The sequence below is a fragment of the Mustelus asterias genome, chromosome 2 (assembly GCF_964213995.1).
Source record: "Mustelus asterias chromosome 2, sMusAst1.hap1.1, whole genome shotgun sequence".
Classification (NCBI taxonomy): Eukaryota; Metazoa; Chordata; class Chondrichthyes; order Carcharhiniformes; family Triakidae; genus Mustelus; species Mustelus asterias.
In genome coordinates, this window is record NC_135802.1 from 44,756,108 (window position 1) to 44,772,426 (window position 16,319).

Consider the following 16,319-nt stretch of genomic DNA (forward strand, 5'->3'; position numbering starts at 1 on the left):
AATTGGCTCAAGACTAACTTGACCTCAGGAGAATGTTAATATGGATGATCCACTCGCCACTTCTATCTGAAGGTGGTTGCGAATGCTTCAGCCTTGTCTTTTGCACCAATGTGCTGGGCTCCCCAGCACATTGGTGCAAAAGTTGGAGGTGTTTATGGAACCTCCCCCAGTTGTTCAATTGTCCACCACCATTCAGGACTAGATGTGACAGGACTTCAGAGCTTAGATCTGATCTCCTTCTTGCCCCTTCCACCCCCTTTTATTGGTTTCATCTTCTCTGCAGTCTTACCGAGCATTTCCACTAGGTTTTTAGTCTCGGGCGGTTCTGATATAAACCACAACAACTGGTCCAACTCCTTCACTTCCAAACTCCTTCCCAACTGCTTTTAATATATCCTTTGTCCTGGAACAAGGTAGACAACATATATTCCGGGACCCTTGATCACAACTCATGAAGATACCTTTTTACCATTTTGATTCTAAGTGCTGGGTGGACTGGGAGTGTTTCAGATCCGACTTTTAGACCCGTTCTCAGGTGCCCCCATACACACTCTGACTGCAAAAATATCCGCTAGTCTGAATCGCACTGCACAAGCTTAACGTGCTTAACGCGCCCGAAATCCTGCAGCTCCGATTGGTGCCTCCAACTGTGCATGTGCAGAAAAAAAAGGATAGAATGCGGCTACCCTGCCACATCCCTCCCTGGCCGGATAATGCCTCCCCCTGGCCCCCCACAGACATTGCCCCACCCCCCACCCCCCCAACATTACTGACCCACTTATCCCCCCCACCGCCACTCAGACCGATCACAGCCCCCTTTCACCCCCACTGATCACAGGCAGAATGGCAGAGGACCCCCTTTAACCCCCCCCCCCCCCCCCCCCCCCCCCCCAGATTGCAAGCAGAGAGTCGTTGGACGCTCGGCACTTACCTCCTCACTAACTCTCATTGATGAACGCCCGAATCGGACTTGTATGGAGCGTGTCTGTTTTGCGCCAATTCCAGATGGGCGAGCGCGGTGGTAAAGGGGGAAGTGCCGGTAAAGTTGGGCGTGCAGCCCATTAAGTCAATTTAAATGCATGCAAATGTATTTAAATGGCCGTCGCACCAGTTTCGGGCGTGGTCCCGATCGTGGCCATTTTCGGGCCTTGGTAAAGGGGGAACCGGCACAGAGGCGGGCGCGGATCGTGCTACTTGCCTCAGGCCCGACTTTACCAAGTTTTCACACCTGAAAACGGGTGCAACACAATGATAAAATCGGGCCCTCTATCTCTAACTGAGATCCTCAAGATCTCAACTTTTGTATTCCGTCACCCTGAATTACATCCTGCACTTTGGTGCCTTGGTTAATATTTTGACATCTTCACTGCGACCCTTTTCCTTACCACAGTTAAGTTGGTTATATCTGCTCAATATCGCCAAATTCTGTGGTTCCTCCTTCACTTCATCCACTCAGTTTTCCCCTACCCCCCAACTGTTTATTCCTTTTTCAGTACCTCTATTTCTCTGCAGTGTGACTGCATTCTGGAGTTCATATTACTCACTCTCTCTCAAATTTCAGAGTATCTCCATCTCACACTCTTGACTCAGCATTCTGAGCTAAAATGACTGGAGACGTAAATGTATCCCACAGATTTTGTCATCTTTCAGCAATGCACGTTAAAGATAAAGATGTGGAGGCTCAAAGTATATATGGGCTGGAGTTAGAAAATGTGACGGATTATGGTTTTAATATTATAAATAGTCACAGTTTTCTTTATTACATCAGGCTCCTACAACAACAACCAATGAAAAAATGTTTACCACGTTAACACCTCATGAGTTTTTGCAGAAAGTGTAGACCAGGGCAAATTTTACCTCAAAATGCTTACACCCAGTTTACTTTTTAAAAATTCTTTCGTGGAATGTGAACATCGGTGGGAAGGCCAGCCTTAATTGCCCTTGAAAAGATGATGGTGAGCCAGCTTCTTGAACCTCACCCACAGTGAATTCCACGATTTTGAACCAGTGACCGTAAAGGAACAGCGATATTATTCCAAGTCAGGATGGTGTATGGCGTGGAGGGGGAATTGCAGATGATGGTGTTCCCATGCGTCTGCTACCCTTGTCCTTCTAGAAATAAGGAGGGTAGCAATCATTGGTTTGGAGGGTACTGTCAAAGGAGCTTTGGTGAATTGCTGCAGTGCATCTTATAGACAGTACACACTGCTGTCACTGTGCACCAGTGGTGGAGGGAGTGAATGTTCAAGGTGGTGAATGGAGTGCTGATCAAGTGGGCTGCTTTGTTCAGAATGAAGAGCTCCTTGAATCTTGTTGGAGCTGCACTCATTCAGGCAAGTGGAGAATATTCTAAAACACCCTAGGCTGGGGTGTCGATAGCTGAGTTACTCTATGTTGAATTCCCAACCTCTAGTCTGCACCCTAACTACCATTCGCTATGAACGGTATGCCTTGTCTGTATAGCATGCAAGAAACAATACTTTTCACTATATACTAATACATGTGACAATAATAAATCAAATCTAGTCAAATACTCTTGTACTACAATGTTCATATGCTGATCCAATTAAATTTCTGGTCATTGGTAAGACTGAGGATGTTGATTGGTGGTGGGGGATTCAGCATTGATAATGCTGTTGAATGTTAGGGGGAGATGGTTAAATACCCACTTGTTGTAGATTATCAATGCTTGGCAATTGTGTGGCACAAATTGTCCTTGCCATTTATCAGCCCAAACTTGAATGTTGTCCGGGTCACATTGCATATAGGCACAGACTGCATCAATATCTGAGGAGTCCGGAATGGTACTGAACATTGTGCAATCATCAGCAAACATCCCACTTCTGATCTTGTGATAGAGAGAAGGTAAATGATGAAGTAGCTGAAGATGGTATGGACACAAACACTACCCTGAGGAGGTCCTGAGGCTGAGATAATTGGCCTCCAACAACCACAATCATTATCGTTTGCTAGTTATGACTCCAACCAGTGAAGAGTTTTCTCCTGATCTTCAAGATTGCTAAGGCTCCTTAATGCCACATTGGGTCAAATGTTGTCTTGATGTAAAAGCCAGTCACTCTCGCCTCACCTCTTGAATTCAGCTCTTCTGCATGTTTGGACCTAAAGTGTAATTGGGTCTAGAGCCAATTGATCTTGGTGGAACTCAGACTAAGCAGCAAACAGCAGTTATTGCTGAAGTAAGTGTCACTTGGCAGCACTGTTGATGCCAAGTGACACTTCCATCACTTTGCTGATGATCAAGAGTAGACTGATGGTGCAGTAATTGGCTGGATTGTGTTCATCCCGCTTTTTGTGGGCAGATGCCAGTGTGTACTGGAACAGCTTGGCTAAGTGCGCAGATAGTTCTGTCGCAAAGGTCTTTGGTACTACCACTAGAATATTGTCAGGGTCCTTGGGCTTTGCAGCATCCAGTGCCTTCAGCTGTTTCATAAAGTCACGTGAAGTGGATAAATTTGGCTGAAGACTGACATCAGTGCGGGGACCTCAACTGCAAGGATGGTTCATCCACTTAACACTTCTGCCTGAAGATGGTTGTAAATATTTCCGCCTTGTCTTTTGCATGGACATGCTGTGCTGCACTAGCATTGAGGATGGGGATGATTTGGAGCCTCTTCCTCTTTGTTGTTTAATTGACTGTCACCATTCCTGACCGGATGTGGCAGGACAGATCTGATCTTTTTGGGATCGCCTGGCTCTATTACATTCTGCTTCCACTACTGCACTTATTAACAAGCATGATCAGCACCCTCTGTTGCGCCATTGTGGTTTTATCATTTGGATTTGAGAGTGGGGGTTTTGTGATTATCAGGGTGAAGAAGTCATTCCTAAGAATCAATATCTGTTCACTTTTGGTAGATGGCATGAGAATCAGATGCTTCCACATGGACGCAGTGAAGTTTCCTTTACTCCACTAAAGCAATGCACCAATATAAGATCCAGTGCACCTTTATACATTTTTACATTTCCCACATCAGCCTTTCTTATGGCTTTAGCAAAATTTGCAATTCAGTATTAATCAGTGTCAGATTTTGAGCAATAGTGAATTAAAGGACAATATGGAAATAGGTTATGCTTATCTTATTTCTCCACGTTGACCCCAGGGTAGAAAGACTTTTGTCCCATTCATCTGAATTGTGGTCAAATCCAGACCCTAGAAGCAAAACAATAATGCAGCAGCGTAAAGTATCCAAGTAGTCATTTGAATTACACATTACAAAGTACTTAAAGTACAAACAGTTCAGATGTGCATAACACTCTACTACACTTGGCAACATGATGAGATTTCAGTGTGCAGTGGATACCTGGAATAGAAAAGAAGAAAGAACTTGCATTGATACAGCACCTTTCACCACCTCAAGACATTCGAAAGCATTTTGCAAATACTCGCCAACAAGATGAACCGTTTAATTTTCCCCATTCAGTAATTTTTTTTAAAAACTTGAATTTTAAAAATTCCACTTAGATTTGGAAATTAATTTGATAGCTTTCAGTGAGTTTGTCAAATTTGTTGCAAACCAACAAATTGCAAACATGGTTCACCTTAAATTAAATCTGGAATTGGATTAACCTGCTTTCACACATTACACAGCGAGCTTTTATTCTTGCTCACCATGTAGCTCAAAAGAAACACAAAGTTACACCGTAAAATATTGCACAAAAAATTCACAAGTTCTGTTTTGGATTGTGTTGAACTGTTTAGACTTGCAGCTTTCTCTCCTTGAATTCTGGTACAATCACATTAACAACGGTGTAACCAGCAACGATGGACGTATACATGTTTACCAAGCCTAAAGTTTAGAAGAGGGAATGAACATGATACGTTGGCAACCTTCCAATTCCTTTGTCAAATTACAAAGTTTTGAACCCCACACATTGACTGTGTCCCCGCCGCCCCCCCGCCCAAGTCATTTTCTTCAGAATTTTCAATTTCATATTTTTGTTTTATAAATTATAACTTAAAGGCTTGCTCATTCTTCAAAGCAAAGATGACTATGATCATCAGCTGGGGTGGTTAGTAGGGTTCTGGTGGGTACATGGGTGACTGCTAAGGCCAGTCTGTACCAAGAAGGTTCTGCTACAAATAGGACAGGATACCACAGACAGTTGAATTTTGGATGAGTTACTGGCTTGTGATTTCCATTTCCCACTTTTTCTCTCTGCCCCTGATATGAAATAAATAATAAACAATAGCAGTGTTGTGACTTAATGGCTGGTTAAAGAGTACTTTGAAATTCTACAGTTAGTATAACTTACTCTTTAATTTCTTTGCATAGATGCCATGGGCTGGATTAAGTGCTGGGGGGCAGGGCTGGAAGCAAGGGGCAAGCCCATTTCAGCAGTACCCTAGGCTGCATATGTGGCTCAATAGGCGTTTAGGAGTTTAGGCCATCTATGAGACTTCCCGCTGCTGGAGAGGTGGCATGATGCTACACTATTTTGTCAACCTTCCCAGCTCCTAGCCTGTCCAAAGGGCTGGTTTAAAAAAAAAATAAGTTAAAGTTTATTTATTAGTGTCACAAGTAGGCTTGCATTAACACTGCAATGAAGTTACTGTGAAAATCCAGCCCGTGTTCTGACCATCTTAAAAAGAGATAGAAAGCCTTGGTAAAAGGGTGGGGTCTTTGTGCAAAGTGCTTTCTTTTGTATTTCTTGTTAACTTGAACATACAGACTGCTTCTTGTTTACTAATTTTCATTTCCCCCCCGCTCTCTCTTTCTTTGGAGACAGGCTATTTTGGATTTCCACTGACACCTGGAGCTATCCCAGTGGTGTGCCTCCAGATTAGCATCTAGTTCAAAACCTGGCGTTTCTGTAGGATGCGCGGAAATGTGAAATGGCAAGTTTCTGTGGGAAGGAAAGATAGCTCAGTAAATCCAAGTCCTTACAAGTTAGGATTCACACTTTTCAGTTTAAAAAGGGATAAGATATATGTTGGAAATTGGCTTGTACTGAAAGTGCTCTCTCATTGTTCCTCCTTTTAGTATTCGAAAGATAATGCCCGCTGCTGTATGTCCTATATATGTTAGTTAATGTCATCATTTTTTTTAAATTTCCACCTTTTTTAATATAAATCTATCTACACATTTTCAATAACATCCTGTTCATAAATCGTATAATTGTTTCATAGACTCCCTGCGGAAGGAGACTTACTTTCTGGGAATTATTGACATTCTAACACATTATGATGCAAAGAAGAAAGCTGCACACGCTGCCAAAACAGTCAAGCATGGCGTAAGTACTTTCCCTCAAAATCTGTTTTGAGGTTTGAGAAGGTTATTGTTCGTTAGTGAGTGCATATCATGAAGTTAAAAGTGTGGTTATGTAGCTTGAGTGACTATGGTAGTTATTCAGTGTCAGCCTGGCTCAGCTGGCAGTGCGTTTGCCTCTTGAGACTTAAGACTGTGGGTTCCATCCAGTACTAAAGCATCTACTCAATGTTGACATTCCAATGCCAAACTGAATGGATATGGCACTGTCAAACATCCCATCAATGAGGCAATAAGCTGAGGTCCCATCTGCCTGTTCAGCTGGAAGTAAAAGATCATGATATTTGAAGAGGAGCAGCGTGTCCTGCTCTGTGTCCTGCCCAATGATCAATTTTGATGCAACACCATCAAAACAGGCTCGATTGTGATTTATTGTATTTGCAGTCGCTCTGCGTGTTGTGTGTCAGATTGGACTGCATAAAAGTGTCCACACTTCAAAAACTTTCTAGAACTGGTTACTCAATAGCTGACCAGATTGCATTGATACTGGATGGCTAAATTGAAAATTTTCCAGTCGTCAATACTGACATTCCTGACCTTAATGAGAAAAACCTAGGAATGAGCATATATAGGTTTCTCCCTCTCCTTAATTCCAAATTAAATTAGACATCATTCACTGGCTGCCAATTGACATGCCTCAGTCCTGCAATTGGGTCCAGTCATCAAGAAGAAATGAGTGGTTGAAATTGGTGCACCGCATTATTATCCGTCTCTTGTGGAGAATTACCTAAACTTTTTTCTTTAACCCTTTCTCTCGGCCTTCACAAGGAAATAAGCACTTTAATAAAAGATATGCATGCAAAGTTTTTTATGGAATCCCACGTCCAGTCGTTATGTGTTGAAGTCCTACTTTGGAAAGTGTTAAATTTAAAATGATGATAATTGTATTTCTTGTGTGTTTATAGTCTGGTGCCGAGATCTCCACCGTCAACCCAGAGCAGTACTCGAAGCGCTTTGTGGAATTTATCACCAGTATTTTGACATAGCTCGACGTGGATCGCACGTGCAGGGAATGGGAGGGGTTACAAAAATGTGGGAATGAAATGGGCTAAATGAAGTGGCTTTCAGCAAGACGAACATTGCATATGCATTCCCTTCTTTACATCTTCTGAATGAGATGACTGACAGAAAATAGCTTTAACTGCTTCCTGAAACTGCCAGCACAGTACTCCCAATTAAGGACTTTATTTTGTGGGAAGAATATAAAATCATCAGAGTGCACTGCTTTAGCAACACTCCAGGATTAGCTGTGATGGAACTTCATGGGAGGAGGTACTTTCAATAATGGGAAGAAACTGCATGTTAATTGACATACAGCAATTACTGGTATCAAATTATAAACTGTGGATCGGTTTATCACTTGAACTGAAAGATGCAGAGCAGTATTTGTTTAACTTGCTAATGTTACACTTCCATTGTGCACACTGGCACTCCACAAGGTAGCTTCATGTTTTATTTTTTTTTCAAAGGGAGTCTTGACCTAATTAAACTTGCAAAGTACTGTAAATTTATGTTGTGATAAGTTGGTCTTAAATCCCCCACTTTAGGCAGCTTATACTATCTTTGTTTAAAAGTTTAAAATTATTTTGAGACGGAGATCAAATTAAGAAATCAGAAATTTCAGTCCCATTCATTCACAGTAATTGGGCGCTTTGAAGCTCTGATAAATTAAATACATTTTCACAGTACAGAAAAGATCTGCATTTAAGTGTCAGGACCTGCCTTATGATTATTTAACATTGTTTTGGGCAACATTTTACTACATTTATCTAACTCGCATTTTAATAAAAATGGGTAAGATGTTAAAGGATTTGAAGACACCTTGACCACTTTATACACAGTGAGAAGTCTCACAACACCAGGTTAAAGTCCAACAGATTTATTTGGAATCACGAGCTTTTGGAACGTTGCTCCTGATGAAGGAACAGCGCTCCGAAAGCTAGTGATTCCAAATAAACGTGTTGGATTTAACCTGGTGTTGTGAGACTTCTTACTGTGCCCACCCCAATCCAACGCCGGCATCTCCATGTCACTTTATACACAGCAGATCCCATTGTATTAGTAATTGGAATACAAAATGGAAAGGAAAACTGCATTCGTAACATCTCCGATCACCAATCGTAATAAATCGTGCAGATTGATTTAATTATTTCATCTCAGTGTAAAAACTTTTTTTTCATTCCCACTGTTACTAGTGTTTACAAAAGAAGTGTCTGATGTGTCACATTGTGAGCAGCTTTTTCATATTAACATGGATTCAAATAAAATGTCCTCAGGAAAATGTCTATCTCCACCATGGTATAAGTGGGCTCTGAGGAATTTGACTCCTTAATTAAATGTGGAACGCTTCAATTATTCATTACATCTTTCGTGTAGAGGAATAGATTCGGACTGTCAGAACACAACAGTAATATTTCAGAATTCACAGTTGCCTTTTTAGTTGCTGCAACATTGCTTAAGTATCATGTAAATATGTAATAAATGGTTGCCTGAAACTATGATCATCTTTCTTATTTTAAGCATGAATTGATCTTTTCTGTACTACTTCCACTATATCTAATTATGCAGATTATGCCTTGTTAAATAAAACATGCTTAAATATCTTCAAAGATTACACTGTGCAACAGGTGTGCCTTTTTCCTAGGTGTATCATTGAGATTGCTGTTAAGACTATATCAGCTGCATTGCTGTGCCCTCCCCAGATGTTTGGGAACTTAAGCAAGCAAAGGAGTGCCAGAATGCCTTTTCCTATTAAAAATGTGTCAATGCTGTTTGGACTGCAATTTTTTTAAATGCTTCACATTAGGTAGCAATTACCAAGATTGTACTAGGATTCTAGTGAGTATTAGCATCTTCAGTGGCCAAAGGCAATATCATTAGTGTGTTTATGTAATAATTTAACATGGTTTTGTTACTCTTGATATAGTGATGTTAACACTGTAATGTAAATGTACAGTTATATATTTTATGTATTTAAAGAATAATAATTTTTTCCATAATCGTTGTGCCAGTCATTTTCATTTCAAATCTTCTGTAGGATGCTGTAGTTTCCATTAGTAATAGGACTACAAGAAACATGCCCATGTGGGAAAAAGAGGTACGCGTGCAAACAATATATTTGGGCAAAAATTCCCCTCTGGCTCATCTATGTATTTTAAATGCTTCTGGCAGCTTAAAATATAATGCACAATGTTTTGTCTTTATTAGTCATTCATGTAAATAAATTGTTTTTTTTGTTAAAGTGAGGCAACTTCATAAAATATGTACTAGTGCTGCATTCTACACACTCCATATCTGAGCTTTGCTTTATGAAATAAAGCACCCTGTTGTCTCAAAGTGTTTCTTGCATTGGTGGTGTTATTTTCGTAGTGGTGGTGAGAATAACTGCAGCTGCTTATTGTAACATTTCCAGAACCATTTTGAAAAAGTAGAGCTGATGCCTAGAAGCTGTTAGAGCTCTGACCCAGTCACAGCATAATCACCTTGCAGCAATTGAGTGTCCCTTTGTCAATGTGTAGCCAGGGAATGGCAAAAGTGCATAATAGGTGCCTTTTTTTTCTACATTTGGAATCAGCCTGACCATGCAATAGTCTTTGTAACTGATCTGGGTCCTTTAATAAGTTGCCATTGAGGAAAAGAAAAATTAAGAGCATTCCACCGTTCTAAATTGTTTGGGGAAAATCAATATCCTTTTGCTTTATGAACAACTAATTATTATCCTTTCTTTTCCTTGACATATCTCTGGAATCGCCCCATTTACCAACAGGGGGAGTTATTGTCCCTTTGTTTGTGTAGGCTCCCTGAAGTGGTGTAAAAATCACATTAGTGAACCTGTTCTCAATAGTTTTTTTGCTCTTTCAATTACAGGAAACATTGTCCCATTAGTAAAAAATGATTTCTGATTTGCCTTTAGCATCAAGACTTTTTTTGAACAAATATTTCATTTTCTGTTGAAAATTCTACTGTGGTTAATAAAGCTGAGAGCTCAGTAATGCAATTTCCCCAAACTATCGTATGCTGGAGCTACTCTTCAGCAGAGAGTGGTCATCCAAAATGTCTTTGGCCAGAATTCTACTCAAAAAGTGAAGGCAGCTGAAGAAGACAACCTAGTTTTCAAGATCGATTGAGAGTATATAAGCACATAATAAGTCTTCCACCTGACAAACAGCCTTGTCTTGCAGGTAGGGATTCTTGAATAATGTTAGAGCAATTCTGAAACTGTTGCAACAATGGTGGTCATTTGCTCACAGCTCTCTCTGGTGTAGGATATCCCAGCAAGCAGGCCATTTACGTTCCTCTTGAGTTAAACCTGAAAACCTGTTTTCTTATAGGTCAATACCAACAGAAACAGAGTATAATAGAAAAGTAGCAAGAATGTGTGCTGTCTGCAGGAAGACTGTGTGGACACAGCCTTTCTTAACAAGCTGTCCCTTCTAGAAATCAGCAATGTTGATAGGTTTTATCGAGGCCTTTGCAATATATTATTAGACACAATATAAAATTTGTCACTTTGGTGAATAGTGATGGTCAATAAACATATATATAGGGGGATTATCCCAAAACAAATTCTAAGTGCCGAATTCATGTGAAAACTGAAGTAACTCCTGCTGATTTTTTTTAGCGGAATTTTCAGATTGAATCTCCCAAACTCTGAGCATGGCAGAGTGCCCTAGCGGAATTCCCTCTGAAAATCGGGGGGCTGGAGAGGCCAGTAGCATAGCGCTGAGTAGGCCACTGCACATGCGCTGATTTGTCAGTGCTGAGACTGGAGCATGCTCAGTAGCCCCACACTGCCGGCCGGCCGGCCTCCTGATCGCTGGCTAGCCCCGCGACTCTGCATCGCTGCCACTCTGAAACCCCCTTACCCCCCAATTGCTGGCCTCCTAGACCTGTCCAGGCAAGCCCCAATCGGCCCCTTCCCTCCCTCTTCCAGCAATACTCTGGCAGAGTGGCAGCGGAACCCGCGCCCCCCCTTCCCGCGCCCCCCTTCCTCCCCCCCCCCCCCCATCACCTTGGCCCCATCCCTTTGACGCTGCCTGATGCCCAGTGGGCAGTGCCATGGTGCCCTTTGGGCATTGCCAGTTTTCCCCTTGGGTAGTGCCAGGAGGCCAGGCTGGTACTACCCAGGGGCCACCCCCCCTCCTTATCCCCGACATCCTGGGGGAGCCTCAATGGCCTCTCTTCCCTCCAGCAGGGTTGGGTTGCCTTTTCAGTCCCAGGCCCGCTAATGTCATTGAAAAAGGGATTTAAATATTTAAATCAGCTCTGCGCTGGAAGTTGATTACTCCAAAAACTTTGCCACAGAGGCCTGGGCGCCCGGGGGAGGCCACTAAATGGCTCCGCTGATGTCTCCCAGCCCATTGTGCTGCTCGTGCAGTGCAGCAGGCTGGGTGAATCGCCCCATAGTGTTGATAGTTCTAGGACTTTGTTATTAGAAATATGTAATTTAAGGTGCACATTTCTAGCAAAATCCCATCTCTGTCCAACATGTAACATTCCAAGGCGGATACCATATTTGGTTAACTAAAAAAGTTAAAAACCGTGTCAAGCATATAATTGCATAAAGGCAGGTGGTAGGTCAAAAAATTGGACAGAGTATAAAGAACAGCAAAGACTGACTAAAATATTAATAAGGGGAAAATTAGATCCGCGAGAAAGATAGCTAGAAATATAAAGATGGATAGCAAGAGCTTCTATAGATATTAAAATGAGAAAAGAGTTAACAAAGTGAGCATGTTTCCTGTAGAAAGTGTATCTGGGGATAATAGAAAGTGAGGAAGTGATGGATGAGTTGAATAGGTATTTTGCATCAGTCTTCACTATGGAGGATACCAGAAACAAAATAAATCAGGAAATGCAAGGGAGGGAGGAACTCAGAAAAAGTACAATCACCAGAGAAGTGGTACTGAGTAAATTGTTGGAGCTGTGGCTGACAAAGCCCTGGACCCTGATGGACTTCATCCTAGGATCTTAGGTGAAGTGGCTCGTGAGATCGTTGCTGTATTGGTTTTAATTTTCCAAAATTCCCTGGATTTGGAGACTCTTCCGTTAGATTGGAAAATAGCAAACGTAACTCCTTTATTCAAAAAAAAGAGGGAGACAGAAAGCAGGCAAGTACAGGCCTGTTAGCTTAACATCTGTCACAGAGCAAATGTTAGAAGCTATTATTAAGGGTGTTATAGCACATGGGTAAATTCAAGGTAATCAGATAGAATCAACATAGTTTTGTGAAAGGGAAATCATGTCAAACCAATTTATTGGAATTCTTTCACCTCCTGACTCCCCAAAGCTTGCTAAAATCTACAAGGCACAAGTCAGGAATGTGATGGAATATTCTCCACTTGCCTGGATGTGGGGAGAAATACAAAAGGGTCCAGAGGGGCAATTTGTTTCGCTGAGGGTGGTGAGTGTTTGGAATGAGCTGCCAGAGGCAGAGGTGGGTACAACTTTGTCTTTTAAAAAGCATTTAGACAGGTACATGGGTAAGATTGGTATAGAGGGATGTGGGCCTAATGCGGGCAATTGGATCCAGCTTAATGGTAAAAATTGGGTGGCATAGACAAGTTGGACCAAAGGGCCTGTTTCCATGCTGTAAACCTCTATGGCTCTAAGTTAAGTGCTGTGGATAAAGAGGAACCAGTGGATGTACTGAGATTTCCCGAAGGCATTTGATAAAGTGCCACATCAAAGGTTATTACGGAAAATAAAAGCTCACGTTGAGGGTAATATTATTGGTGTGGAGAAGACTGACTAGAAAAGATTGAACAGAAAACGGAGAATCGGCATAAATGGGTCATTTCCTGGTTGGCAGGATGCGATGAGTGGTGTGTGCCACAGAGGTTAGTGCCGGAATCTCAACTCTTTTTACAATTTTTATAACTTATTTGGATGAAGGGACCATAGGTATGCTTGCTGACAACACAAAGAGAGGTAGGAAAATAAATTGAAGAGGACACATGGAAGCTATAGAAGGAAATATATAGGTTAATTGAGTGGGCAAAAATCTGGCAAATGTAGTATCATGTGGGCAAATGTTAAATGGTCCATTTTGGCAGGAAAATTTAAAAAGCATATTATCTAAATGAGAGCTTGCAGAGCTCCAAGACTCGGGGATCTGGGTGTCCTAGTGCATGAATAATAAAAGGCTAGTATGCAGATACAGCAAGTAAATAGGAAAGCTAATAGAATGTTTTTGTTTATTGTGAGAGGAGTTAATTACAAGAGTAGGGATGTTATACTTCAGTTATACAGAGCGCAGGTGAGAACAGATCTGGAGTGCTGTGTAGAGTATTGGTCTCCTGATTTAAAGAAAGGTGTAAACATGTTAGAAACAGTTCAGAGGAGGTTTAGCAAACTGATACCTGGAATGGGTGGGTTGTCTTATGAGGAAAGGTTGGATAGGTTACGCTCATATCCACTGTTTAGAAGAGTAAGAGGTGACTTGATTGAAACTTTTCAGATCCTGAGGGGTCATGAGAGGGTGCTTATGGACACATGTTTCCTCTTGTGGGAGAATCTAGACCTGGGTTCACTATTTTAAAAATAAGGGTTCACTCATCTAAGAGATGAGAATTTTTTTCTCTTGGTTAGGTCATGAGTCTTTGGGATTTTCTTCCTCAAAAGGCAGTGGAAGCAGAGACTTTGTATGTTTTTAAGGAAGAGCTAGATAGATTCTTAATTAGTAAGGGGGTGAAAGGCTATTGGGGTAGACAAGAATGTGGGGGTGCAATCAGATCAGCCATGACCTTATTGGATGGCGGAGCAAGCTCGAGAGGCCTACACCTGCATCTAATTTGTATGCTTGTATATAACATATAGGTTTGTGGACAATTATCCGATTTGTTTCAGCTGTGGTCAATTATAGTTGTTTTCCCAGTGCTAATGTTGTCCTGCAACAGTTGTAATGTTAGCATACTGGAAGGAAGATGTTTTTATTCGAGTTTATTTGTAAAGTACTTTTGCAAAATTAACATGTTCATGTCCTGCCTCTCAGTGACTATTGTCCAGATATTGCTGCAGTTCAAATCATGTTTACAAGGGGCTGCTATGTGCCCTGATGAGTCGCACTGGCAAAAGAGAATTTCCAAAAAGGGAATAAACACACTCCCCTCAACTTACACTATGAAATGTATACTACATGAATGTATCTCAAGTGCATATAATGCATTTGTGGATGAATATTACTGTAAACAATTTATAAACTGCAGTTATAATTTGTATGTTAGCTTAACTCTTGATACATTTGACAGTTACATATTTCAGCCTTAATTGTCTGTTATTTTAAAAATGCTTCTACTCCTAACTCATACTAGAAGCATTGCAATGCTGGCATGGTTCACCGCAGGGTGGAAAAGGTGCCGTTGCATTGGTACAGGTACAGGGGGCCGGGGTGGGGTGGTACATTTAGTCTGCATCATCTGGAACAAAATGGTAAACATATTCTTTATCAACTGGTATAATTTTGATACAGAGTAAATGAGAGAGAGCTTCTCCCAATGTCTGATTTGATTTGATTTATTATTGTCACATGTATTAGTATACAGTGAAAAGTATTGTTTCTTGCGCGCTATACAGACAAAGCATACTGTTCATAGAGAAGGAAACGAGACAGTGCAGAATGTAGTATTCCAGTCATAGCTAGGGTGTAGAGAAAGATCTATTTAATGCAAGTTGAGGGATTATGTTAATAATTCAGACTTGACCAATTATTTTATCTCCCCTCCCCATCTCTTCTGAAATTCTGAACATTTGAATCTTCAAATTATCCATTAATAAAAGATGGTTTTAGAGTCGTGGCCGGAGACGATACCAAAAGCTGCTCCCAAATTAAATCTGACTTCTCAGAACTTTATCTTCATTGTTGTTCATGTCGTGTGATTCTAAACATTGTGGTTATATTTCAGTGAAACATTGTGATGACAGAAACAACTTAGCTACTTTTCCACTAACTGTGATCTGTTATCCTTGAGCTTGGGGAATTTTACAGAAAATGATGTTGACTTTAGTTAGCTGTAGAAGAGATTAAAACAGGGAGCTGGAGAGAGAAGGGCACAGGTCTAGGAGGCAACAACATATTCAAGGACCTTGGTGAGGAAAGGGATCTGTAGAAGGCCTGATAGCAAGAACAGGAGGAGGATTTTGGAAAGTGGGACAATGGTGAACAAAAGGAAAGAACAAAACATGCGGCGTGGTGGCACAGTAGTTAGCACTGCTGCCCCACAGCACCAAGGACCGGATTCGACCTCCCAGCTTGGGTCACTGTCTGTGTGGAGTCTGCATGTTCTCCCCATGCCTGTGTGGGTTTCCTCCAGGTGTTCCAGTTTCCTCCCACAATCCAAAGATGTGCGGGTTAAGTTGATTGGCCATGCTCAATTGACCCTAGTTTCGGGTGATTAGCAGGTTCAATATGTGAGGTTACGGGGATAGGGTGGGATCATTGTCGAAGCAGGCCTGATGGGCAGAATGATCGCCACACCAATGTTGGACCTCTGAAAGAGCTAATACTTATCTCATTCCCTTACTCTTTCCCCATACATTTTAAATTGCTTTCTTTGTCAAATATTTCTCTTTGAATATTGATATGGGTTCAGTTTCTACTACCAATGCTTTGGGCCATTCCATGTATTAAATCTCCTGTTTATAAGAAATTCTGAGCTATTCCTTTCATTCTTGATTATCCCAAGTTTATATCTTCTAGTTACTGACACTCACCAACCAGTAGAAACAGTCTTTCCATATTTCCATATCAATATCCATATTCCATATCATTTAAACATTGCTATCAGACCCCCATTTCAATTGTTCTAAGTCAGGCAGAACAATTCCAGTTTCTCCTTCTAACTAAGCCCATGTACATCATTGTACGTATTGGTACCAACGACATAGGTAGGAAAAGGGATGAGGTCCTGAAATGTGAATATAGAGAGGCGAAGGCTAACGTGCAGGACCTCGAAAGTAGTACTTTCATGACTACTACCGGTACCATGTGCTAGTGAGAGTAGGAATAGGAGGATTAGGCAGATGAATGCCTGG

General features: G+C 41.4%; 1 protein-coding gene across 1 annotated transcript in view; it reads left to right on the forward strand.

Moving 5' to 3' along the window:
- pip4k2aa (phosphatidylinositol-5-phosphate 4-kinase, type II, alpha a) overlaps positions 1-9,620 on the forward strand; it is a 194,283-nt gene extending 184,663 nt beyond the window's left edge. Inside the window, exons 9-10 of the mRNA XM_078234551.1 lie at positions 6,149-6,252; positions 7,193-9,620. Coding sequence (XP_078090677.1) covers positions 6,149-6,252; positions 7,193-7,273 — 185 coding nt within the window. The 3' untranslated portion in view covers positions 7,274-9,620. The remainder of the gene's footprint in view (positions 1-6,148; positions 6,253-7,192) is intronic.
- The last annotated feature ends 6,699 nt before the right edge of the window (positions 9,621-16,319 follow it).